A 26075-nucleotide genomic window follows, 5' to 3' on the forward strand; every position below is an offset into this window, starting at 1 on the left:
AGAAAGAGAAAAAGAGAAGGGAGGGGAGGGGAGGGGAGAGAAGGGAAGGGAAGAGAAGGGAGGGGAGGGAAGGGAGATGGTGGCAGAGATGTCTTTTAAAATTATCCACTGGGCTGGGAAGATGGCTCAGAGGAAGAGTGCTTGCCTTGCATGCATGAAGCCCTGGGTTTGATTCCTCAGCGCCACAGAAAAAAACAGAAGTAGCACTGTGGCTCAAGTGGTAAGAGTGCTAGCCTTGAGCTGAAGACCTGAGGGACAGAGCCCAGGCCCAGAATCAGGCCCTATGACCAACAACAACAACAACAAAAATCTAGTTTTTATATAATAAGATGCATTACAATAGTAAAACTAATTCATATATAGTAAGTCTATATGTAGTAACCAATATGTAAAAAGATAAAGGATTTTTTTGTTGGCTGTGAGCTTGAACTCAGGGCCTAGGCACTGCTTTGTGCTCTTCTGCTCAAGGCTAGTGCCATACAACTTAAGCTATACCTCCACTTCTAGCTTTTTGATAATATATTAGACATATGATTCTCACAGACTTCCCTGCATGGCTGGCTTTGAACCATGATCCTCAAATCTTGGCCTCCTGAGTAGATAGGAGGATTATAGGAGTGAAACCACCAGCATCCAGCTTAGAAGAAATTTTTTGAAAAACTCACAAAATAAGAACATTAGCCTTAAAAAAAAAGATACAGTAACTGCAGTTTGGTAATAAAGATGAAGAAGCTGATCAATGGAAGAGAAGACACCCTCAAGAAACAAATAAAAATATAAATAATATTACAGCAGGTTGGACAGTGCAGTATTTAACTTGACATTAGGGACACTACTGATCTAAAGGGGAATAGGAAATATTTGATTCTTGGGCTAGAATGTATCTCAACGACAAAGGACTTGCCTAGCAAGTGCAACATCCTAGGTTCAATCCCCACTACCAAAAAGGAAAAGACCAAAAAATAAAAATTAAAAAAAAATCTATTTGATTCTAAGTCCCAAATATTTACATGAAATATTTACATATAAAAAATTGTAAAAAAAAAAAAATTGTGAGGCTGGGAAGGTTGCTCAGTGGTACAGCACTTGCCTTGCATGCATAAGGCCCTGGGTTTGATTCCTAAGCACCACATAAAGTAAAAAGAAAAAAAGCCGGAAGTGGTGCTGTGGCTCAAGTGGTAGAGCGCTAGCATTGAGCTGAAGAGCTAAGGGACAGTGCCCAGGCCCACAGTTCAGGCCCCATGACCGGACCCCCCCCCAAAAAAAATGTAAAACCAAGAAAAAACGTTTTTGATAATCTCAAAATGAAAAAAAGTTTTTCTGAAAATCAATGTGAAGCTCAAAAGGTACAGGATAATGAACTGATAAACTCAACTACATAAAAATAAAATATGTTCTCGGGGCCCAATGGCCCATGCCTGTAATTCTAGGAGCTTATTAACAGGATCTCAGAACCAAGCCAGCTAGAGAAAAAGTCTTTGAGATTCCATCTCCAATTAACTAGCAAAAGGCTAGACTAAAGGTACAACTCAAATGATACAGCTATGAGCAAGAAAGCAGAGTGAAGCCAGGCACTGGTGGCTCACGCCTATAATCCTAGCTACTCAGGAGGCTGAGATCTGAGGACGGAGGTTCAAAGCCAGCCCAGACAGGAAACTCCATGAGACTCTTACCTCTAATAAACCACCAGTAAACCAGAAGTGGCACTGTGGCTCAAGTGGTAGAGTGCTGGCTTGAACTGAAGAGCTGAGGTACAGCGCCCAGGCCCCGAGTTCAAGCCCCATGACAGACCAAAAAAAAAAGTGTGAAAGTTTGAGGCGCTGAGTTCAAGTTCCAGTACTGGCACCAAAAAAACAAAATAAAATACTTCTATAGCAAAAACATTGTAACAGTCAAGATACAAGTCACAATATGGGAAAATAGTATTAGCAACAAATTACAAGAGACTAATTTCCATACCATGAGAAAAGCCACACAAGTCATTCTAAACTTAACCCAACCATCCACTAGAAATAATGAGTAACAGGCATACACAGAAAATTTCCAAGGAAAGGATATAAAAATGTGTCTTAGAACTCATGAAGAGATATCTAACCTCATTTCTACTAAAATTAATGAAAATTACCTTTTGTTTTTTTACAGCTAAAAAAAGTTTGATAACATATTATAGAGAGGGTAGGTATGGAAAACAGTATTATGACACCATTGGTGGAGAATAGAAATTGGTACTATTTCTACAGAAGGCAATTTAACAAGAACTCTCAAAACTTAAAACACACATAATCTTTAGCCTAGTAATTTCATTTTTAAATGTTATCATAGATACATTCAATCATAAACATTATGACGTATCTGCAGTTATTCATTGCAGTTACAGTAAGATATTGGTGCAATCTTAAATGTCCATCAGTAAGCAACTGAATAAATTACTGTAATAAAAGTCAGCCATAAAAACATGAAACAGGGTTAGGGCTATAGCTCAGCAGTAGAAGGTGTGCTTAGCAGCTTAGTATATGCAAGGCCCTGAGTTAAATCCCCAGTGCCAAAAAAGGTCAGAGGACAGTTGAATGATTAATAACAAATAAATACATCCAACATAAATGAGAAAAGAAAATCAATGTAAAATAGTACTCATGGTTTTGTTCTGTTTTGTTTTTTAATGAAAGTCATTGTACTAAAAAGCAGAATTAGAAGCTTCTTTAAGAACACTTAAGAAACTAGGTCAATGTGCTCCTCTCGCAAAGAGACTAAAAGGTGACTAATTTTCCCTGGGCACACATTTTCTTTTCCTTTGAATTTTATCCCACATAAATATTATTCCTTATTCAATCAATTAAATAATTAAAGATTTCCTTGAAAGGGGTAGGAGAATATTAACAAAATAGAATTGTTAAAAGAAAGGTTCTCAGCTCAGTTTATTTAGGTTCAGATCCTAGTCAGATCCTGCTACCGTCTAAGTCGGTATGGGTGATCTTAGCCTCAGCAAACTTCAGTTCCCTCCTCTGTGACAAAAATGGCACTAACCATACTGGTTCTGTAAAAGGTAAGATTCCTCACATAAAGATCTTAGTACAAACTTAAAGGCATATGTAAGTTACTCAGCAGAGATTTTTGCTATTTTTTCAGATAAATCTTCTAATTGTTGTTCGTTTTTGTTTGATTTTTACTAAGAAGCAGATCTGAACCTACTTAAGAGGTGATAGTGAAAGGAGAGAAGACTGAAGTAAAATGCCAATGAAGTAGAGGGTTTATATAAAGAGATAATTTTATTACTTGAATGGGAGACAAAAGGTAAGAACAGATTGTACATTCTAGTTTGGAACAGAACTAAAGATATTCCCACCAAGCAGAAAAGATCATTCTGCTAAGAATGAAGGACAAAGTAGTGCATCCTGCAACAATAGTGATCAACTGAAGAGTTTACTAAAAGTAACAAAAGAGGGACTTAACTGCATCTAGAAAAGTTGTTTTGCAACAAGAATTTCAGGACTCTGTACCCATCAGTGGGTTTCAACAGTTACATTATATCTCCTGTAGGGCTGTATGGCACAGCTGTAGATGCTGAAGAATGAATTCTCACAGGCACAAAGAGGACGGAGAATTACTGAGTTCAGAAGTTCAATACCAACCTGAACAACATAGCAAGAGGCTGTCCCAGAGTAAAACAAAATTTTAAAAATAAAACAATTAAAATGGGTGGAAGATAGATAGAAAGGAAATGAAGGCCTCTAAGTAGAAATTTTAATGTAAAATTAAGAGCAGACTGAAAGGAATAATCATATGGCCAAAGAAGAAACACAACTCAAATGCCCATCAGCGGATTACTAGATAAACAAATGTGTTATATCCATGAAAAAACATAATTCAGACTGGGTCAGGTGGCTCACATCTGTAATCCTAGTTCCGCAGGAATAGGAGATCAGGAGAATTAAGGTTCAAAGAAAGCCCAGGAAAAAAGTTAGCAAGATCCCATCTCAACCAACAACCCAGGCAGAGTGATGCACACTTGTCATCCCAAACTCAGGAGGATATAAGTAGGAGGATCAAGATCTAAGGTCCATCCTGGGCAAAAAGTGAGACTTTACCTGAAAAATAAACAAAAGCAGAGAGAGAGAAATGGGGTGGGAGGAGGGGAGAGGAGAGTATGGCTGAGAAGACACAAGACCCTGAATTCAATCCCAAATACTGCCTCCTCAAACAAACAAACAAACAAAAAGAGAGCATGTAATTTACTCCATGAAAACAAAGAACTGATACATGTTACAACATATTATGCTTGCAGACCTGGAAGCAAACACCTGCAATCCCAGAACTCAGGAGGCTTAGGAAAATCAAGAGTCAGAAAGTAAATTTACTTGTCAGAGGCTGAAAAGACAGGAGACTGCTGACAGGTATGGCTTTCTTTGGGAGTAATGAAAGAGTTTGGAATTTGAGAGTGACAACTGCTACACAACAGTATGAGTATACTAAAAATGATTTTTAAGCGGAAGCTTTTATGTTAAGTGAACTTTTTCCTCAACTAAAAAATCCCCCTCCCCAAAAAAAGTATACGGAAGTGAATTTTTAAGTGATTTAAGACATCACAAGTAAACAGGCTGAAAGAACAGAGGTCTAGGTAAACTTGAAGAACAGCCGCAACAATGAGGCTGAGAACTGGAAGAACTGGAGGCACAAGTGAGAAAGCAGCCTATCAGCATTCCAGATCTCACAGCTTACAAACGTGAGGAGGCACAGAATATGGCACCAGAAAACAGGTGACAGGATTAGCTCAGAGGTCACTATCACAGGAGTTAGGGGAAAATTGTAAGGAGCAGAAGCACATACATACACAGTGCAGCTCTCAAAGAGGAAGGACTTAAGAATGCAGACAGAAACACAAAGACAACTAAGAATGGCTGTGTTTGTCATAATGCCAGCACTTGAAGAGGCTGAAGGAACAAATGAAGAGTTCTAGACTAGTCTGGACTACTTAGCAAGATTCCATCTCAAAAAAGGGGGCTGGGAAGGTGGCTCAGTGGTAGAGTGCTTGCCTTGCATGCATGAGGCCTTAGGTTCGATTCCTCAGCACCACATAAGCAAAAAAGAAAAAAAGCCAGAAGTGGCGCTGTGGCTAACGTGGAAGAGTGCTAGCCTTGAGCTGAAGAGCTGAGAGACTGCGCCCAAGCCCAAAGTTCAGGCCCCACGACCAGACCCAAAAAAAAAAAAAAAGGAGATAAGCCTTTGCTTAGTAGAATGTATTGGTGAGATTATAACTGAATAATATAAATTTACAAAGAGAAATGTTTCTATTTAAGAGTAAATGTCGGAAGTGGCACTGTGACTCAAATGATAGTGTGCTAGCCTTGAGCTGAAGAGCTGAGAGACAGCACCCAGGACCAGAGTACAAGTCCCACAACTGACAAAAGAAAGAAAGAAGAAATATCAAATTACTCAAAATTATCAAAGTAGTTGCTCCAATTCATTCATTTCATATTTCTTTTACTAAAGCACAGATGACAGGAATGCAAAAAGCTTATTTTCTATCTTTGAATAACACACTCTTTAATTCTCACTTTTTCATGTGCAAACTGGAGATGACATGAACTTTGCAACATTATCCAGAAGATTAGAGCTAACAGAAGTAAACACAGGACTTTGTGCCAAGTAAGTGCACACCAAATGAGGGTTTTATGTTTGTGTGTGTTTTAAAAGACAGACTGTTTTCAAGGAGCTTATAGTCTATTGAAGAAACACCACCATCATCAATATTCATTTAGAATGAGTTAAGAACCATGTTAGGCACTCGGTATATATATTAGGTGACCTTATTCTTATAACAGGAAATAAACATATACTCATATTTCCCCCTTTAAAAGATAAAGAAACCAAAGCACAAAAAGGGCAATTAGTTTGTCCAGGTCATATAGCTACTAATTGGCAGAACCCTGTTCAAATTCAAAGTAGCTACAAGTTTCATGCTCTTAACTACTAGGCTAAGCTACAAACTAAAAATTACAATAATGTTATAATAGCTTAAGTGGAAACCTACTCAAGAAATAATGCAATACAAGAAAAAAAGGCAAAGTTTGGTAGCAACTGAGCTGAGATTCAAATGATGTGCACTTAAATAAATAGGAACAAGCACATCAGTGAAAAGATGCAACCAATACAGAAATTATATCTATATGACAACTATGACACAATATAATATTGTCTATTCTAGAACACCTTGCAGAAGGGACAAGTAATTAGGCCCAATAAGCAATGTCACTCATGAAGCATTACTCACGAGAAAAAACTTTTAACTACTGGTAGCATACATTATAAGCAAAGTAAACATGACCTAAGTCATCTAGCTAGTGTAGCCTGTCATTGGTACAAGTTACAGTGATATTATAGGTGGAACTTGCCCTGAACAGTTAAGAAATCACTAAAATAATCTTGAGCAACCCCTCCTCCTTTCTGTCAACCCCTACTAGTTTCTCAACGCCAACACCTTCACTAATAACCACTTCTGTGTTCCTCAGATTTACTTCTCCCTATCAATGCCCATAGTTCTAAAGTAAAAATGATAAATAATTGCTTCAAAACATGTGAGAGAGCAAGATAATGAGTACATTTCTTATCAAGCATTGTTGCCTCCTCCTTTGTTTCCCCCTCCCATCCCTTCCCATCTCCCCACCACCACCCCTAAACCCCCACTCCCCAGCCAAAGTTGAAAGGTTTTTGACATAACAAATCATTATCTTGCCCATGTAATTGTAACCCCTCTGTACAGAATTTTCACAATTTAAAAAAAAAATATATGAGAGGTACATTTTATAAGGGATCAAGATCTTAAAGAAGAGAAACATACAAGCAACTATGGAACTTTGGGGAGAGAAGAGAAAAATAACTCCAGGTTAAAACTGTCAAATTTCTACCATGCCCTTTGGGTGAGAGAGCTCTAAATCAGGCTTAAGACTTCTAGTACCAAATGACAATATTTCAGTCTGTGGGGTTTTTTTGGTGTTATGATCTACTGAATCAGAATCTATGCTTTCAACAGATAACACCCCAGGTGATTCCAATGTAAAATTTGAGATGCATTACTTTACATGCAATATGTTTTAAAGTAATCACACAAATAGAAATTGTTTTTCAGAAAAGGTATTTCAAATATATGCGTATGATTTATCTCTAGAAATTTGAAGAGATTTAGCTAACAATAGTTGCAGAGGAATGAATAAATATCAGAAATCATGTCTTGCTCATTTTAGTATCTGCCTGGTACATGGCAGACTTCTTGTATAGCTAGCCAAAAAATATTATCAACAATTAATATAGAAGCAAGATAATGTATATTTACCCTTATACAGAAGATGGCTGCAACAATCACTAAGCATTTCTTATATTTTCTTAAAAATGGAATGAGCATTTTAAATTTTTATACTTAAACCAGATCACATCTAAATTTATAATTAATGATGGTCAAGGTTATATATAAAATCTACTAAGCATCCAAAAGGATAAATACAATCCACAAGATACTTAGCAAACTTTTAAGTCAGAATTTTGTTACAAATTCTTGCTTTGGCACTTAAGATTCTAGTTTCAAATAAATAAGCTACTCAGTATCTCTATCCTTAATTTCTTCAAGTGTAAAACTGGAATAGTAGCACTTACCCTGATAGAGATATAAATTAAAATGAACTATCTATAGTATGACTGAAGATACTAATCATTACCCATAGAAAAGAATTACTATTTTAAAATTCTTAAAAAATTACCTTATCAAGCTTCAGTTCCAATTCTGCCACATCTCCTTCTACTTCTTCCAAAGCAGCCCTAGAAAAGTTAAATATAAGTAAATTTTCATTTATTTAAATGTACTCTTGAATAATAACTTTAAATAAAGATATAGTTTCCAATTCTACTTTACATAGAGTAATTATTTTATAAAAAACAAATACTTCATAATCGTGTAGCTTAGCAGACATAGAACTTTTGTTTGGGACAATGAGAAGTTTCATTAGGCCGATGTAATAAAAACATTAGTATTATTCAAATTAACATCAGTAATTAAAGCTATTTTGCATGGTTTGTTTGTGGTTCTGGTGCTGGGGCTTGAACTCAGGGCCTGGACATGTCCCTGAGTTTTCCTGCTCAATGCTAGCACTCTACCACTTAAGTCACAGCTCCACTTCAGGTTTTTTTGGTAGTTATTTGGAGATAAGGGCCTCATTGACTAGCCTGGACTAGCTTCAAACCACAATCCGGCCTCTAAGTAACTAGCATTACAGGAGGAAGCCATTCATGCCCAGTTCTGCATTCATTTTTTTAAATAACTAAGAGTTTGTAAAAACAAATGCTAGATTCATAGCTAGACAGCTATTAATCAAATAATATCACCCAAAATCCCACATTAAAAAAAGCTTAAAAAATCAGAATAGAAAATGTTAAAAGTTGACCCTTAAAAAATCTGAATTCCACTTGGGGGGGGGGGAGTAGTTGGGGAGGTGAGGAGGGAAGGGATAGTAGGGGATTATGCTCAATAGGAAATGTACTCATTACCTTACTCTTGTAACTGTAACCCCTTTGTACAGTATCTTTACAATTTAAAAAAAAAATTTAATCAGATTTCCACCCAAGAAAACACTTGCAGCCAAGCAACTGTAATACTGACAACCAAAGAAGCTTTTATCTTAGCGATAATTCAGAAAAATAGAAACAAGGTTTTTACTTTGTTGTTTGTATTTTTTTATCTCTTTGTCTTGTTTATCTGTCTTTGGGAGGGTAAAAAGAGGCAAAAAATGGGAGGGACAAAAAGGGTGAACAAATGCAGCAATGGTATTCACTAGATACTATGTTGAAAATGAATGATACAACTTGTGGATGAGGACAGGAGGGAAAAACTGGGAGAGCGAGGAAAGGGGTAGGTGACACTGTCTAAAAGAAACGTACTCAGTACCCGACTTATGTAACCATAACCCCTTGGTACATCACCTTTACAATAATAATAAAAATGAAGGTAACTCAGAATAGTACTAGCTTTTATTTTCCTACAATGCAGAAAAATTAATATAGAAACTTTAGCAAAGGGTAGATTGTATAAAAATCAGAAAATAAATAGTAAGACAGATACTTTTTCACAAAAGAGAATAATGGGCAACATTGATCAAGATGCATTGTATGTTTCCAAATACTCTTTGGAAAATGGTGACTCCTTTGTACAACTACTTATAGATCATAAAAATATTTTTAAAAAAAGAATAATGAGTTCTAATACTAGTTAGCACTTTATAACAATACAATGCAATGTTCCCAAATTGGAAATTTATCTAAAACAATATATAGTACCAATTAGAACTTTCTTAAGGACAAATAAGATTTTATATTATAAGTTATATATAATAAAGTCTAACTCACCCACTTTAAGTCTGCTTAGTTTTTTTTCTTTTGTTGTTTTTTAATGCTGGTAACTAAACCCAGGACCTCACACACACCAGGTAAGTGCTCGATGAGTGGACACTTCCCAGTCTTATTTCATCTTCCTATATCTTCTTGATAAACTATTTTCCAACAATTAGCTTTAGAAGTAACTAAGAAGTGATTTAATCAGATAGTGGGAAGAAACTAACCTCCACAAAACTATTCCAAATCCTAGGTAAGACAGTCTCAGGCAGTGGAATGGAGCAAAAAACATTAAGATTCAAAACTATTTCCAGAGCTACCTATTTCACCTCTGTGTGATCTTTGAATCACTTTAACAGCTTATGATTCTACTTCTAAATCTGGTGACATTTAGTTATTTATTTATTTAGGAATCTGGTCATGGGGCCTGAACTCTGGGCCTGGGCACTGTCCCTCAGCTCTTCAGCTCAAGGCTAGCGCTCTACCACTTGAGCCACAGCCCCACTTCCGGCTTTTTTCTTTTTTGCTTATGTGGTGCTGAGGAATCGAACCCAAGGCCTCATGCATGCAAGGCAAGTATTCTACCACTGAGCCACCTTCCCAGCCCCGACATTTATTTTTTAAAGCTTTTAAATCTCCAAAATTAAAAAAAACAAACTATAAATTGTTCAGTAAAGAATTGCTCCCATATATGGTAAGAAGCATATCTCCACATCATAGAAACAGAAACACTTCCCTGACCAACAGTTGGCTATTACCTTCAGCAGTGTTTTTCAAAATACATATTGCTCCTTTACCTAGAAAACCTTTCCCTTTCACTTTAATTCCCACACCTTCATCTACAAATCATTTAAACTGACCCCATATGAAAACAAATACATGTCTACTAGGACATTCACTATACTTAACTATAAACCTGAATATCCAACAATGGGAACAATGTCAAGAAATGTACATTCATCTCACATAAGAAAACAAGTTTTGCCAGCTGCTGGTGGCTCAGGTCTGTAATCCTAGCTATTCAGGAGGCTGAGATCTGAGGATTGCGGTTCAAAGCCAGCCTGGGCAGGAAAGTCCATGAAACTCTTTATCTCCAATAAACCACCAGAAAACCAAAGTGGCGCTGTAGTTCAAGTGGTAGAGCGCTGGCCTTGAGCTGAAGAGCTGAGCCCAGGCCCAGAGTTCAAGACCCACAACCAACAAAAAAAAAAAAAAAAAAAAGGAAAAGAAAAGAAAACAAGTTTTGGGAAATGGTTGGTTAGTTGGTTGGTTGTACTGAGAACTGAACTCAGGGCTTTGCTGTTCTTAACCAGGTACTCTACCACTTGAACTATGCTTCCAAGCCCCTGTCTGCATTTATTTTTGAGGTAAGGTCTTGTTTAATGCAAGGATCACAGCTTGGGTTGTGATCCTCCCACCTGTACTTCACTGTATATATGGGAAAACAGGTACACCTCTGTGCCCAACCATTCTGCTTCCCTGTAGTTAAAATAATAGGTATTTACCTCTATGCCCAATTGTTGTGTTGGGTATCTTCAGCTCCAGGCAAGCGCTCTACCACTTGAGCACAGCACCACTTCTAGTTTTCTGGTGGTTTATTGAAAGTAAAAGTCTCACAGACTTTCCTGCCCGGGCTGGCTTTGAACCGCGATCCTCAGATCTCAGCCTCCTGAGTAGCTGGGATTACAGGCATGAGCCACCAGCGCCCAGCTAACTTTTATTTATCTTGACTCAAATTTCAATTTTTTTGTTCAGATGAACAGCTTAAATTTTGATGCAACCTTTGATTTCTTCTAAACTTATAGACTGATAGAAACTTCATGTACCCTTCAACCTTATTTCATCTTCCAAGTCTACCAAATTACCTTTGTGAAACAAAACTTTAAAGAAAGGTATAAGTTTATGTACAAGACAGAAATAACTGCTTTTTTACCTGTCACTTTAAAACAGTCTTTTTTATTCAAAGTATCTAAACTTTAGCCTTCCATTCAGCATTCAGTTTTCTCTTTAAACAGAAAAATCTCTTGCTGAGTACAAGAGATGACTAGGAAACCTAGCCAGTCTAGGGGGAAAAAAATGTCTAAGAAATTCCATCTCCAATTTAACTATCAGAAAGCCAGGCTGAAGACATGGCTTTAATGGTAGAATACCAACCACAGTCCTGGCACAAATAACAATAAAAGCAATTATAATAAGTTACTTAAAAATTAAAATTTTCTGTTGATCATAAAAGCTGTATATGAAACATTTGTAGCAATAGATTAGAAAGCTATTGTCTAAGGCATTTCTTAGTATAAAAACTAAATACTTCTTATATAACAAATGCAGAATGGAAGTGGCGCTGTAGCTCAAGTGGTAGAGCACTGGCCTTGAGCTGAAGAGCTGAGGGACAGCGCCCAGGCCCAGAGTTCAAGCCCCACAACCGACAAAAAAAAAAAAAACTTAAAAAAATGCAGAATAGGGGCTGGGAAAGTAGCTCAGTGATAGAGTGCTTGCCTTGCATGCATGATGCCCTGGGTATGATTCCTCAGCACCACATAAGCAGAAAAAGCTGGAAGTGACACTGTGGCTCAAATGGTAAGAGTGCTAGCCTTGAGCTGAAGAGCTGAGGGACAGTGCCCAGGCCCTGAGTTCAGACCCCGTGACCAGCAAAAAAAAAAAAAAAATGCAGAATATAGAAAAGGCACGGTCTCAGTTCAAATTGTGTTCCATCATGGCCTTCTCTAGGCAAAAGGTATCTTACAGAAAAATGTGCATCTGTAAAATAAGTAGCGAAGTAGCCCCTTAAAGGAACTATAAAAGATGATGCTGGTGGACTGCCTTGTAGACCCAGCTACCAAGTCTGTGAGGGGAAGAGATAGCTAGATCCCAAGGGGTTCATGACCAGCCTGATAACACAATAAGACCTCTGTATCCAAAAAAAGAAAGAAAGAAAAGAAGCTGTAATGAAAGTTGAAATAAGGGACTGTCCATACCATCAACCACAATTTTGACTCCCTATTACTTCTATTTATTAATGTGCTAAAACCATTCTGAACACATGCTTAATATTAATAGTTTATACAACATACCTTCAAATATTAGATGACAAATATTACTCTTCTGCAACCCTCCCGAATATTACTCAGCATATAACTGTTTTAAGGTGCAACACATTTTAAAAATCAAACTTACAGATCCCTCTTCCTCTCCAATCTTAAAATTCATTATTTAAAAAAAAAAATCAGGCTGGTAACACAGTTAGAACTAGAGCAGTTGCCTAGCATGTACAAGGTTCTGTGTTTGATCCCACTGCAACCACTAAATAAAAATCAAGCTACAAACACAAACTAACAATGAAAGAAAATATATAATTAAACAGTAAGATAAAATTTTAAAAATGAGGACAATAAATAAGAAAGAGAGAGTACAGGAGGGAAGGGGGAAAAGGAAAGGGAAAAAAGGTATCAGCAAAATCATAAGAGCTAGCACATTATAGCCCAACAGGCAAGTTTGGTCTATAAGCCTACTCAAATAGCCTGTGAGCTAAAAAAGGTTTTCATATTTAAATGGTTGAGGAAAAATCCAGAGATAAAACATTTGCAACATGTAAAAATTATATTAAACTCAAGTTTCAGTGTTAGTAAAGTCTTATGAAAACACACATAAGATTATTTCCCTATTGTCTATGACAGATTTCACACTTTAATGGAAGTTGATTAAGACAGACCATGAGGGCCCAAAAGGCCTAAAGTGTTTGCTACTATCAGACCATTCACAGAAAGTTTCTGACTTCCCTAAATGAATACTAAATAAACACATGAATTAAAAGTCTTTCTCATATATAAGACACATATAAGAAAATAAATTTTAGGACATAGCTCAAATTGTACCCTAAGAAACTGAGTAAGATCAAAGTTCAGAAGAATACATTTTTACTTTTATAACATCTTCAATTTTTATATATTCATATATCACAATTTTTTATTATTAACTAAGAAAATAGTTAACTCAAAACATGAAATTAGAAGATTAAAAAAAAACAGCAGCGGATGTTAACACTGAGCCATTTCTAATCACATAGGGATCACTTTTGGTTGAGAATTAAATGAAGCTCTACAAAAAGCATTAAAATAGAACACTTCCCACCCAGATAATTACATATCCCTAGTATGGCAACGGTTTTAAACTGCGGGTTTAAGAGTATCCATACAAATAACTAAATAATATATGTAATGCAAGCACTACATTTTCTTTATGAAGAAAATTATGTGAAGCTAGGCATGGTGACATGCCAGTAATCACAGCACTCAAGAAATAGGAGAATTATGAGCCTGGGTTACATAGAATTCGTCTCAAAAAAAGTAAAACAACAAAATCTTTAAAATGGAATTAGTAATTTAAAACTAATTCATATGATAATGTAATCTAAAATGCAACTACAGGACATTCAAGATTAATGAGCACAAGCTGGGCACCGGTGGCTCACACCTGTAATCCTAACTATTCAGGAGGCTGAGATCTGAGGATCGTGGTCCAAGCCAGCCCTGACAGGAAAGTCAGTGAGACTCTTATCTCCAATGACCCACTCAGAAAACCAGAAATGACACTGTGGCTCAAGTAGTAGAGCTCTAACCTTGAGCTGAAGAGCTAAGGGACAGTGCCCAGGGCCCAGAGTTCAAGCCCTACAACCAACCAAAAGAAAAAGATTAATGAGCACACAAAATAAATATTCACAAGCAATTAAAGACAGAGGCTCTAAGTCATAATGAGGTCCTAAGGAATTATCAAATATATAAAATATTCAATAAATACATAAATAGTATATAGGACTGAAGATTAACTCAGTGGTAGAACACTTACATACAGCATGAGTAAAGCCCTGAATTTAATCTCACAACATAAAAAAAGTGAATGTATCTATCATTTATGCAGAGAAAGAGTACAGATTTTCAAGCTAACATTTGAATTCTCTGTCATATATGCAGAGAGAGAGTACAGATTTTCAAGCTAACATTTGAATTATTTGGGGTGTTGTTTTTGTTTGGGTTTTTTTAATATTTTATTTTATTACAAGGGGGATATCAGAGGGGTTACAGTTATGTAAGGAAGGTACTGAGTACATTTCTTGTGGAACAGTGTTACCCCCTCCCTTGTTTTTTTTTGTTGTTTTTTTTTGGGGTCCAGTCGTGGGGCCTGAACTCAGTTGGGCGCTGTCCCTCAGCTCTTCAGCTCAAGGATAGTGCTCTACCATGTGAGTCACAGCGCCACTTCCGGCTTTTTTCTTTTTGCTTATGTGGTGCTGAGGGATCGAACCCAGGGCCTCATGCATGCAAGGCAAGCACTCTACCACTGAGCCACCTTCCCAGCCCCTTGTTTGGGTTTTTTAATGTATGTGGCAGTATTGGGACTTGAACTTTGGGCATCATGTCTGGGGCTCTACTGGTTGAGCCATACCTCCAGTTCTGGCTCTTTATTGGTTGACTGAAGAGAGATCTCAGACTGACTCACCACTGGTCTGGCTTCAGACATCAATCCTCAGATCTCAGCCTCCAGAGGAGCTAGGATTCTAGCTATGAACTACCCAGTGCCTGGCTTGAATTCCTTGTTTTATATTATAGATCTATTCTTAAAAGTTGCCTATCTATTGAATAGCCATTAAGATACTCAAAACTGCCAGTATTCATACAGCAAGAAAACTACCATCCCTAACCAATTCCTTCATTTAGCTAAACAGCCTTCAACTTGGGCCATACTAGACTATTCTTCCAAAGAAAGGAAAATAGCTGAATAAGGAAAATTCACTGTGATTCACCAAGAGGAAAAAAAAGGCAAAAAAATCTCCACACATCAATAGATTGCTCCCTCTGAACTTTTGCCAAAAGACAGACACCAAAAACGCCCTTTTTAAAAGAAATTTCCTAAAACTATCGATTATGAAAACCCTCAAAAGATTTTGTATTAAGAAGTTTCATTTTTGCCTCCGAAAGTACATGGCAAAAGGCAAAGAATATGCATACAGATAAAAAATAGCAGGGTTTCTTAAGCTGTTTGCTAAGCTGAACTTTTTTTGTTGTTGCTGTTGGTCATGAGGTTTGAACTCTGGGCCTGGCCACTGTCCCTCAGCTCTTTAGCTCAAGGCAAGTGCCCTACCACTTGAGTCATAGTGCCACTTCCTAAGCTAAACATTTTAGAGGGAGAAAAAAAAAATAGATTCTCCATTGCCATACTTGGATCTCCTGAGCATGCTTCATTTATTCTACTTTGCAGATTGTAAACATTAGTCTGCCATTCCACAAATAGAATATGATTTTTAAGGAGAGTGGTAGTGGGCAGCTAAAAACATAACTTTTTTCCCTTGAGTGCTCCCTATCAATTCAGAGCATCCAAAGTAAAACCATGAGAGTCAAAATGGTAATAGTTGAATGAATATGTCACCAAACCATACTGCGAGGTTGTGACATAAGCATTATGATACAAGTAAATGAAGAGCACACTCTTAAATCATTACTCAAGTATCAACAACCTTATAAATCCTAGATCACAAATTTTTTAAGATTAAATTCTTAAATATCTCTCAAGAGAAACTGCAAGACAAAAGGATAGTTGTATTGCAGCTCTCTTCCTAAGGGTTCAGCTTCTCACCTTAGAAGGTATTTGATTTCAGTAGTCACCACTAGTACTTCCTCTGAATAGCAGATAGCAGCTATGCACAGTTATTTTTATCATGTGAGATGATAAATACTCATTATTTACAGGAAACTTGTCTAAGGAAAATCTAATGTAATATGAAATTATTTTTTCATCATAGTCAATTCTAATTCAGAAAACTATTTGCTTTCTTCCTCCTCCTGTGACAGACTGCATTTCTTGTCCAGAGAATTAGCATATTCAAGCCAGTGAAATGTCACTATGATGACAGGGGAAATTAGTATCATTATGCTTTGCTACAGGAAAGGGTAGAAAAAGAGAGGTCCCATTTGTTATGTATGCTGAAATCAATAAATCAAAAGTGGCAAGCAGCTGATTACTAGTTTTCATTGACGTTTTCATCATAGAAAAATAATATGAGCTGGGCACTGATGGTTCATACCTATAATCCTACCTACTCAGGAGGCTGAGATCTGAGGATCCATGTTCAAAGTCAGCCTGGACAGAAAAGTCTGTGATACTCTTCAATTAACTATGGAAAAAGACTGGGATTGGAACTTTGGCTCAAGTAGTGGTAGAGCTCTAGCACTGAGCCAAAGAAGCTCAGAAACAGTGCCCAGACCCTGAGTTCAAGCCCCAAGACTAGCACCAAAAAAGAAAAGAAAAAGCCAGTGTAAAGGCACACTAGTTCACCTAAAAGGGGTAAAGTCATTACAATGAGAAAGAAGGTAAAAAGTTAAGAGGGGAAAAGAAAAAATTACAAACTTACTACACAATATTGTCTTCAGACCTGTCTTTGACTGGGTCCAAAACATAAAAGCTATAGATATATACAAGTATATACAAGTAGATTTGTCTCAACATTTTTAAGCTAACTTTCCGCATCATTCCATTTTCAAGCATTACTATCACTTGGTAGGTTTTGACTTAATAGAAATATCAGAAAATTATTTTTACTCTTTAAAAGGTTAAAAATCAAAGTTAAAGCAGTTAAGACTTTACTGTATATCTTACAGAAAGGTTTCAGTAATACCGTTAGAGAAAAGATGGTACTGCAGACTTCATGCCGACAAAAGGAGTAGAGGAGACTTCCAAGAGGAAAGAACACTGGCTGGCAATGCTGTCAGGATGACCAAGCATTTAATAGAAGACTAGACTATCAATGCACTCTCAATAAAAGGAAGGAAAAAAAATCAAGGGACAGAGATATCTAGGGATAAGCTATAATAAAATTCCTAACAATCACATTCAGAAACCTGCTATATTCCTGCTTTCATGGCTGTTTTTGACTACCCTTTTCAAGTACCTAGAGCACAAGACACCCTGCAACTCACAGCAGGATAAGTAATCACAATCTCAGCCTCCCAGGGTTCTCTCCAGGACGTTATCAGAAGCTGTTCAAGATTGCCTTTAAACCATGAACCTATTTATTGGGCTCTTAAATTTGTATTCTTCTACATTCTATTCATAGATCTTGTAAAATTAAACATTTTATGAGGTTGAAATACAGTGTAAACACTTTTCTAAACACAACTGCTTTACTTTCATTACAACGTTCTGCCATTCAGCAATTTACTAAAAGTTCTTCCAATTCACGATCCTGAGGTTGTTACTCATTTCCTCTTAATGTTTTTTATCTTTTACATTACTATTAATGTAGCTTTATTTGCATACATGATTTTGATATGTATCCTAGGTTGGCCTTCAACTTTCAATCCTCCTCCCCTTGCCTCCAAAGTGCTGGGATTATGTGTTACCACTATTCCTAGCTGATGTAACAGTAATTCAATGTCTCCTGTTGAGACTGAAAGGTCTCTAAGACGGTCATTATGATTTGTTTACATATCTATTCCTACTTTAAGTAGTTATCAAGTAAATATTGCTCAATAAATGGAAAGATGCGTGGAATGAATAAAAATTTAAAACTACTACCCCTAGGATAATTCTAATCGATGAACTTGAAATTTCCCTTGTTTTATTCTGACAACAAGCAACAACAAATAATATACTGCTTCATACACATGAATTTTTAAAAAATGATCCTTCCATCAGATAGCTGCCCGTCTGAAGAAGATAGCAATAAATGAAAAACATTAAAAAATAAATAAATGAATTAGATGGTATGCATGCAGTATTGATAAGCACTTCAGGAAAAGAATTCAGTTTAGATACCAGTGGCTCACCTCTGTAATCCTAGCTATTCAGGAGGCTGAGATCTGGAGGATCACAGTTCGAGGCCAGTCTGGGCAGAAAAGTTTTTCATTTTTTGCTATTTGGGTGGCTTGTACTTAGTGTCTCATGTTCTCTGCACTCATTTTTTTTTTTTTTTTTTGCTCACAGCTGGTGCTTTACTACTTGAGCCATGCCTCTACTTCCAGTGTAAATGTTCATGATTCTTCAGTAATGTAGTTGGCACAACTACATTAAGGTTAATGTAGCTAGATTAAGCAAAAATAATGAGTCTTATGGTTTTGTTTTCTGTTGAATGATAAACTTTCTAAATTTGTAGAATAGAATGTATAATCTATCCAGTTAATAAAAACCATTTGAAATGGCTTGTACTTGTGAATTCATTTTAATTTTGAGAATTCATTAGCAAATAGTAGTAGTAATAGTAATTGGAATGCAATCAATTCTAATTTTATAGAAAAACGAGAAAGCACAAATATTGAGCTGTACTATAGGTCTTAGAGAAGTAGCTAGATTAGCAGTCCTTGTGTATGTATGAGTTAAGAGTGTGTTTAAAGTCAACCTCAGCAGAACTATTGCCCCAGATATCTGACAAAGAAAATGTGCTCCCTTTTTTTGTTCTAGTTACTTTGGTTTTCTTGAATGATTCTCAAATGGACGGTAAAAGAATCTAGCTACTTATCTTTCTTCTTGAATGTTAATGCATTTTCAAGGATTATAGTGGGAACAATCTTATTTATGTATGCAGGTATTGGTACTGGGGTTTCAAATCAGGGCTTTTGCTGAGCCCACCTCCAGCCCTTTTTAATGCTATCAGTTTTGGACATAAGGTCATACTTCTTATCCAGATGTGCCTGGGTTGCAATCTGCCTGTTTTATGTTTGCCATCATAGTTAGGATAACAGGTTGGTGTCACAAGGCTTCTTTCTGTTGAGATGGAGTCTTGTACACTTTTGTGCTGGGTTGTCCTGGAATCATGATCCTCCTAATCTCAGTCTCCCATATAGCTGGAATGACAGGCGTGTGCCAGCTCCCAGTCCCTGAGTTCAAGCCCCATGACCAACAATACAGAAAAAAAATTAACTACTAAGTCAATTTTGAGTAACTATTGTTTTTAGTTTAATGCCAGAAGGAACTAATGCATATATATATATATATATACACACACACACACACACACTAAAATCTATTCATATATAAGGGTGCCAGAGTAAGAAATCTGAAATAAATGGAAACTGTACCCATCTCTGACCAACTAACGAACATTTCAAAATTCCACTCACTATTCCACTCACTATGGCAGAATCTTCTGAGGTGAAGTATGTGTGATTATAATAAGTTTCCAGGTTAAGTCTGATGCAATCAACCACAGAACAAAAAGCACTATAGCTGGGCGCCAGTGGCTCACGCCTGTAATGCTATCTACTCAGGAGGATGAGAACTGAAGATCATGGTTTAAAGCCAGCCCAGGCAGGAAAGTCCGTGAAATTCTTATCTCCAATAGACCACCAAAAAAGAAGTGGTGCGGTGGTTCAAGTAGTAGAGTGCTAGTCTTAAGCTGAAGAGCTGAGGGACCAGGCCCAGAGTTCAAGCCCCACGACCATGGGGTGGGGGAGAGGGGAGCACTACATTTAAGAGCAAATTAAGTCTATAAACTCCTTCAGAAAACTATATTGTAACAAATAAACCTATCTTTTTCTTTAAAAAGCATATAATATTTTAAAATAATAAAAAACTCTTTTTTGTCAGTCCTAGGGTTTGAACTCTGGGCCTGGGCACTGTCCCTGAGCTTCTTTTGCTCAAGGCTAGCACTCTATCACTTGAGCTACAGTGCCGCTTCTGGCTTTTTCTGTGTACGTGGTGCTGAGGAATGGAACCCAGGACTTCATGCATGTGAGGTAAGCACTCTACCACTGAGCCACATTCCCATCCCCCAAAATAAGAAAAAACTTTATGTATGTTAATATATTATAGACTAACCATCATTAGTTTTCGATTCTAGTGGCCACTTTGCTAAAGAAAGCTAACTCATCTCTTAACATATACTAAATAGAGGCATGTACTGTGTAAGTAGAGGGCTGTCTGATGTGGATGTACTATTTAAGCCTCCAGAATAAAGTCAACTCCTATGGAACAAGGGGCTCTCCTGAAGGAGAAGGTCATTCCCAGTGCCAAGTGTTAAGATGCCATCTATTATCTGGAAAAAGCCAAGAGTAAGAAATGGGCAGGACCTAAGAAATGTATTTTGCCCTAACACAAGTTAGTAGTCATTAACTAGACTATATACTATACTTTAAATTTTTCTCTCATGTTATTTAAAATTTAGCAACGTGCTTTTTAAAAAGCTTCGCAGCTATATAAAGAAAAAGCAAATGAAAACATACATCCAAATCTGAAAGTGAATATGATAGCAATGAAAACTAACATGTAGCCACACTGGGCAATTCTTTCAAGGCTAATTTGAAGAACCAAGGTTATATATTCACTTTAATTTTTTTCTTTTTTATAGGGCCATATTTTTAGTACAAAATATAATGTTCTAAGAGGTAACCAGAATTGGTTCCCTACCAAGAAAGAGATTATACAAAATATTCTTCCTTCTTCTTTGGTCCCTGGCCCTCCCTTTGGTGACTCACTGCTATTCTAACAATGAATAAGTTGACCAACCCAGAAAGATACCTGAAAAGCCTGATTATCTAGATTTCATAATATTCATTTCCTACTTTATTTTCCTTTTACAGGTTGACTTTATGGATTTTTTGGAGGTACTAGGTTGTGAACTCAGTACCTCACACTTACTAGGACAATCAGTCTAGCACTTGAGCCATTCTATCAGTCCCTCTTTTATAAGTCTTATACCAGCAAAACATCAAAAACATAGTCTGAGTAGATATATAACTGGTAAGGATAGAATAAACAATCAATAATTTGTTGATTATTCAATAGAGAAAAGCCCTGGACCTAATGTTTAGTCTACTAAGCAATTAAAGAATGGATACCAATCCTTTCAGAACTTTTTTCAAAAAATTAAAAAGAAAAAACCTATCTATAACACTAATATATAATACGCTTATATAATAAAGCCAGAAAAAGACCTCACAAAAAATGACAAATACACCTTATGAGATACTATGCAAATATTCTCAATAAAATACTAGCCAGCCAAATTTCACAAAACAATAGATTATGAACCATAACCAAGCAGGATTTATTACTATAATAAAAGGATAGTTCGATAAACCAAAAAAATACATTTAAGATAGCATAATATTAACAAAATTAAGGGGAAAAAAATCCATGATCATCTCAACTGATAAGAAACATCATCTGAAAAAATTCAAGATATTTTCATGATAAAAAAAATACTTAACAAAATAGGAGTAGAGGAGGAAATGAAAGTATAGCTCAGCCTTGGGAAAAAGCCAAGCAAAGAATATAAGGCCCTGAGTTCAAGCCTCATATCCAGCACATGCATGTATGCATGCACTCACGCACACACTCACACACACACAAGGCAACAGTGGTCACGCTTATAATCCTAACTACTCAGGAGGCTAAGATCCTGAGGATCACAGCCAGGATATGAAAGTCAAATTACACTTCAAAAGGCTAGAAGCGGAGCTGTGGCTCAAATGGTACAGTGCTAGCTTTGAGCACAAAAAAGCTCAAGGACAGTACCCAGGCCCTGAATTCAAGCTCCCAGACTGCCACAAAAATATGAAAAGTAAAGAGAGAAGGGGGGAGAAAATGAGGGGGAGGAAGGAAGAGAAAAGAAGTAGGGGGAGAGAGAGGGAGGGAAGGAGGGATACAGGAGTTACCTCACCATAGTAAAAGCCATGTATCAATAATTCACAGTAAAACCAGGCATGGTAGTACATGTTTGTAATCTTTGCACTTAGAAACTGAGGCAGCAGGATCATGAGTTTAGGGCCAAACTAGGAGGTAAAGTGAGAGCTTTCAAAAAAAAAAAAAAAGCCACAACAATAAAAGCTTGGGCTCAAGTGATACAGTGCCTGTCTAGCAAATGCAGGGCCCTTTAAAATCTCAGTACTATCAAGGGAAAAAATGAAAGCTTTTCGACTAAGACCAGAAACAAGATAATAAAGACACCTTGATCATTCTATTCATCAGAGTACTGTAAGTCCTACTCAGTGCATAAAGGTAGATTACAGTATTATAATTTGCATCTGCAATGCCCCACAAAGGCCAAGCGTTGATCACCAATCTGTAGCATTATTAGGAGGTGGTGGAATCCTTAGGAGATAAGACTTGATAGAAGGCTAAGGCCATTTGAGGAGTCCCTCAAAGATGATACTAGAACCTTACTCCTTCCTCTCTCTGTTTCCCAGTCTCTATAAGATCAGTGTGTGTTCCTGTTACGATATACTTACTGCACTACCACAGGCTAAATGCAACATGGCTGAATCAGGCATGGTACACACATCTATAATCCTAACAGGAGGCTGAGGCAGGAAAATCTCAAGTTTGAAGCTGGCCTTGGTTACACAAAGTATATATATATATACAGGACTGTATTAAAAAAAAAAAAGGAGGAGGAAGAGGAAGAGGAGAAAGATGGGGACAAGAGGGAGAGGGAGGGCCAGCTGGTCATAGTCTGCAATCTATGAAATTATGAGCCAAAATAAACCCTTCCTCCTTGTAAGTTGATTTTCTCAGGTATCTGAGAATAGAAAACTGACTAACACATAGACTAGTAAAGATACAGAATTTAGAACTAACCCGAACTCTGTAATTTGTGGCAAAGGTGTCATGACCATTCAATGGGAAAAGACAGTTTTCCAAAAATGGCATTCACTAGTAAACAATATACACATACAAAAAAAGAATATACAAAAATTAACTCCAAAAGTGATCTACAGCCTAACTATAAAACCTAACTCTGTTAGAAAAAAAAAGACTATAAACAAAAACTTCATGACATTTGGTTTGGCAATAGTTTATTATATATACCAAAAAAGCACATGCAACAAAAGACAATAAATTGCATAAAACTAAAAAAGTTTTGTTTATCAAAAAGACACCTAGGTTGGGCACCAGTAGCTCACATCTGTAATCCTACCTACTTAGGAGGCTGTGATCACAGAAAAAGCTGGAAATGGTTCTATGGCTCAAGCGGTAGAGCGTTAGCCTTGAGCTTAGGGACAGTGTCCCAGCCCAAAATTCAAGCCTCAGAACCAGCAAAAAAAAAAAAGACACCTATGACCAAAAGCTGGTGGCTCAAGCCTATAATTCTAGCTATTCAGGAGAATGAGATCTGAGGATTGAGATTCCAAGCCAGCCTCAGCACACTCAAGAGACTTTTCTCCAATCAACCAGCAAAGACTAGTAGAACTAGAGATATGGCTCAAATAATAGAGCCATAGCCATAAGTGAAAAAGCCAAGTGACATACGATGTCCTGTTTCAAATCCCAGTCTTCCCCACCACCTTACCCCCGACACAAAGATATACAGAGTAAAAAGGCAACCCAACCCAAAAAATGAGAAAATAGATTTGCAAATTATTTCTGTTAAGGGACCCAGAATTCATAGAGAATTGCTAAAATTAATTCAACAAAAAAAAATCAAAACCAAAAATGGGCAAAGGACTAAAACAGACATTTCTTCATCAAAGATTTAAAAGATGCTTAACATCACTAAGGAAAGTTCACATCAAAACTATACCAGCACCTGCTATGACTAGAATGTTTATGTCTTTCCATAACTGATGCTGAAATTGATCTCTATCCTTTAGTATTAGGAGGTAGGAAGTGATTAAGTCGTGGAGGCTCTGAGCTCATGAATGGATGAGTACAGTACTCTTATAAAAGAGGTTGACATGGGTATCTTTTTTTTTTTTTGGTCCGGTTGTGGGGCCTGAACTCTGGGCCTGGGTGCTGTCCCTCAGCTCTTCAGCCCAAGGCTAGCGCTCTACCACTTGAGCAACAGTGCCACTTCTGGCTTTTTTCTTTTTGCTTACATGGTGCTGAGGAATTGAACCCAGGGCCTCATGCATGCAAGGCAAGCGCTCTACCACTGAGCCATCTTCCCAGCCCCTGAAGTGGGTATCTTCAGTCCTCTTGTATCCTTGTTGCCCTTCTACTTTCTGTCATGTGAGGACACTGAAACAGGCATAACTTTGGAAACACAGAGACAGGCTTCATCCATACACTGAATCTGCCAAACTAGATTATAATTTCCCAGTCTCCAGAAATGTGAGAGGGAATATTTATATATAATATATATATATATATATATATATATATAGTAAGTTGTCCAGAGTGTGGTATTTTTTTATAGCAGTATAAACAGGCTAAGACATTACCTTACACTCAATAGGATAGCCATTACAACAACAACAACAACAACAAAATACCAAGATAGTGGGTCACATCTGTAACCTAACACTGTGGAGGCCAAGGAGGAGGACTACAAGTCTGCAAGTTCAAGGATGCCTGGGTTCCATGGCACTGGCACTTGGTGAGAATGTAATGCTGTACATGTGCTATGAAAAACAGTATGGTGATTTCTCGAAAAATTCAGAATTATTTTATGAGTCAGCAAATCCCATTTGGGAGTATATACTCAGAAAAATGGAAAACAATACTTAGATACCCATGCTCACAGAACCACTATTCACAATAAGCAAACATGGAAAAGATCCATGTTTGCTTATTGTGGAGAAGCAAAATGTAGTATGTACATACAATAGAATACTATGAAACTTTAAAAAAAAAAAAAAGCAACTCTGACATGTACTGCAACGTTGAAGAGTGCCGAAAACATAAAGCAAAAAAAAATGGTTGCTGCCAGTTGGAAATAGGAAGAAATTAAATTAAGAATTATTGTTTAGCCAAAAAAAAAAGAATTATTTTTAATGGCTATAATGTAACCGTCTTGTGAGAATAAAAGACTTCTAGAGAGGGAAGATGTGATGGTTACACAAGATGAATATAATTACTACCAAGGACCATAAATGTAAAAATTCTCAAGACAGTAAATATTACAGATTTTTACAGTATTTATTTATTTATTTATTTACTTTGGTCATGGGGCTTGAACTCTGGGCCTGGGCGCTGTCCCTCAGCTCTTCAGCTCAAGGCGAGCGATCTACCACTTGAACTTACAGCGCCACATCCGGTTTTCTAGTGGTTTATTGGAGATAGGATTCTCTCGGTCTTTACTGCCCGGGCTGGCTTTGAACCGAGATCCTCAGATCTCAGCCTCCTGAGTAGCTAGGATTACAGGCGTGAGTCACCAGCACCGACTATTACACAGATTTTTATACTATAAAAACAAGCTAGAAGAAAAATAGATCAAAAGGTGTCATGCATACTATATTCAGCTATTTCCATGAAATCTATAATTTTCAATTTCAGACAAATTTGTAGGTCAAGCCATAGAGAAATTTATAAATAATATAATAATTGTATTGCACCGAAACTCACACTGAACATTAAAAGAAATATTTTAAACTTGGTAATAGTAAACTATACTTTGTCATTAACTATACAGACCTGCCAGCAAACTTAAGAATCTATGCTTTTCTAGGCATGGTAGTACACATCCATAATCCCAACACAAATCATTTTCCATTCAAAACTAATCCTACAAAAATAAATGTTTCCAACTTGAACAGACAGGTAACTACTTTTCTCTTTGATCTGAAATCACTTCTTTGTCATTCACTAAATGTATACACTTTGTCTCTGGCTTTCTAAAAAATTCTCCTTTCAGAATGACAATGATTAAGATGCATTATATTCATAAACTGCTTTGTGAAACAAAAACTCCTTTGTGCAGCTACTTAAAAGGTAATTTAAAATATCCTCCTTTCATCTGTCTGCCTAGAGGATTAATCTCTGTATTTCATTAATACATTTTA

At 36.9% G+C, this 26075-nt stretch overlaps 1 protein-coding gene across 1 annotated transcript in view; it reads right to left on the reverse strand.

Annotated features, from left to right (window-relative positions):
* Acap2 (ArfGAP with coiled-coil, ankyrin repeat and PH domains 2) overlaps positions 1–26075 on the reverse strand; it is a 115932-nt gene that overhangs the window by 75344 nt on the left and 14513 nt on the right. Inside the window, exon 2 of the mRNA XM_013019502.1 lies at positions 7749–7806. Coding sequence (XP_012874956.1) covers positions 7749–7806 — 58 coding nt within the window. The remainder of the gene's footprint in view (positions 1–7748; positions 7807–26075) is intronic.

This window comes from Dipodomys ordii, unplaced genomic scaffold (assembly GCF_000151885.1).
Source record: "Dipodomys ordii isolate 6190 unplaced genomic scaffold, Dord_2.0 Scaffold45, whole genome shotgun sequence".
Taxonomy (NCBI): Eukaryota; Metazoa; Chordata; class Mammalia; order Rodentia; family Heteromyidae; genus Dipodomys; species Dipodomys ordii.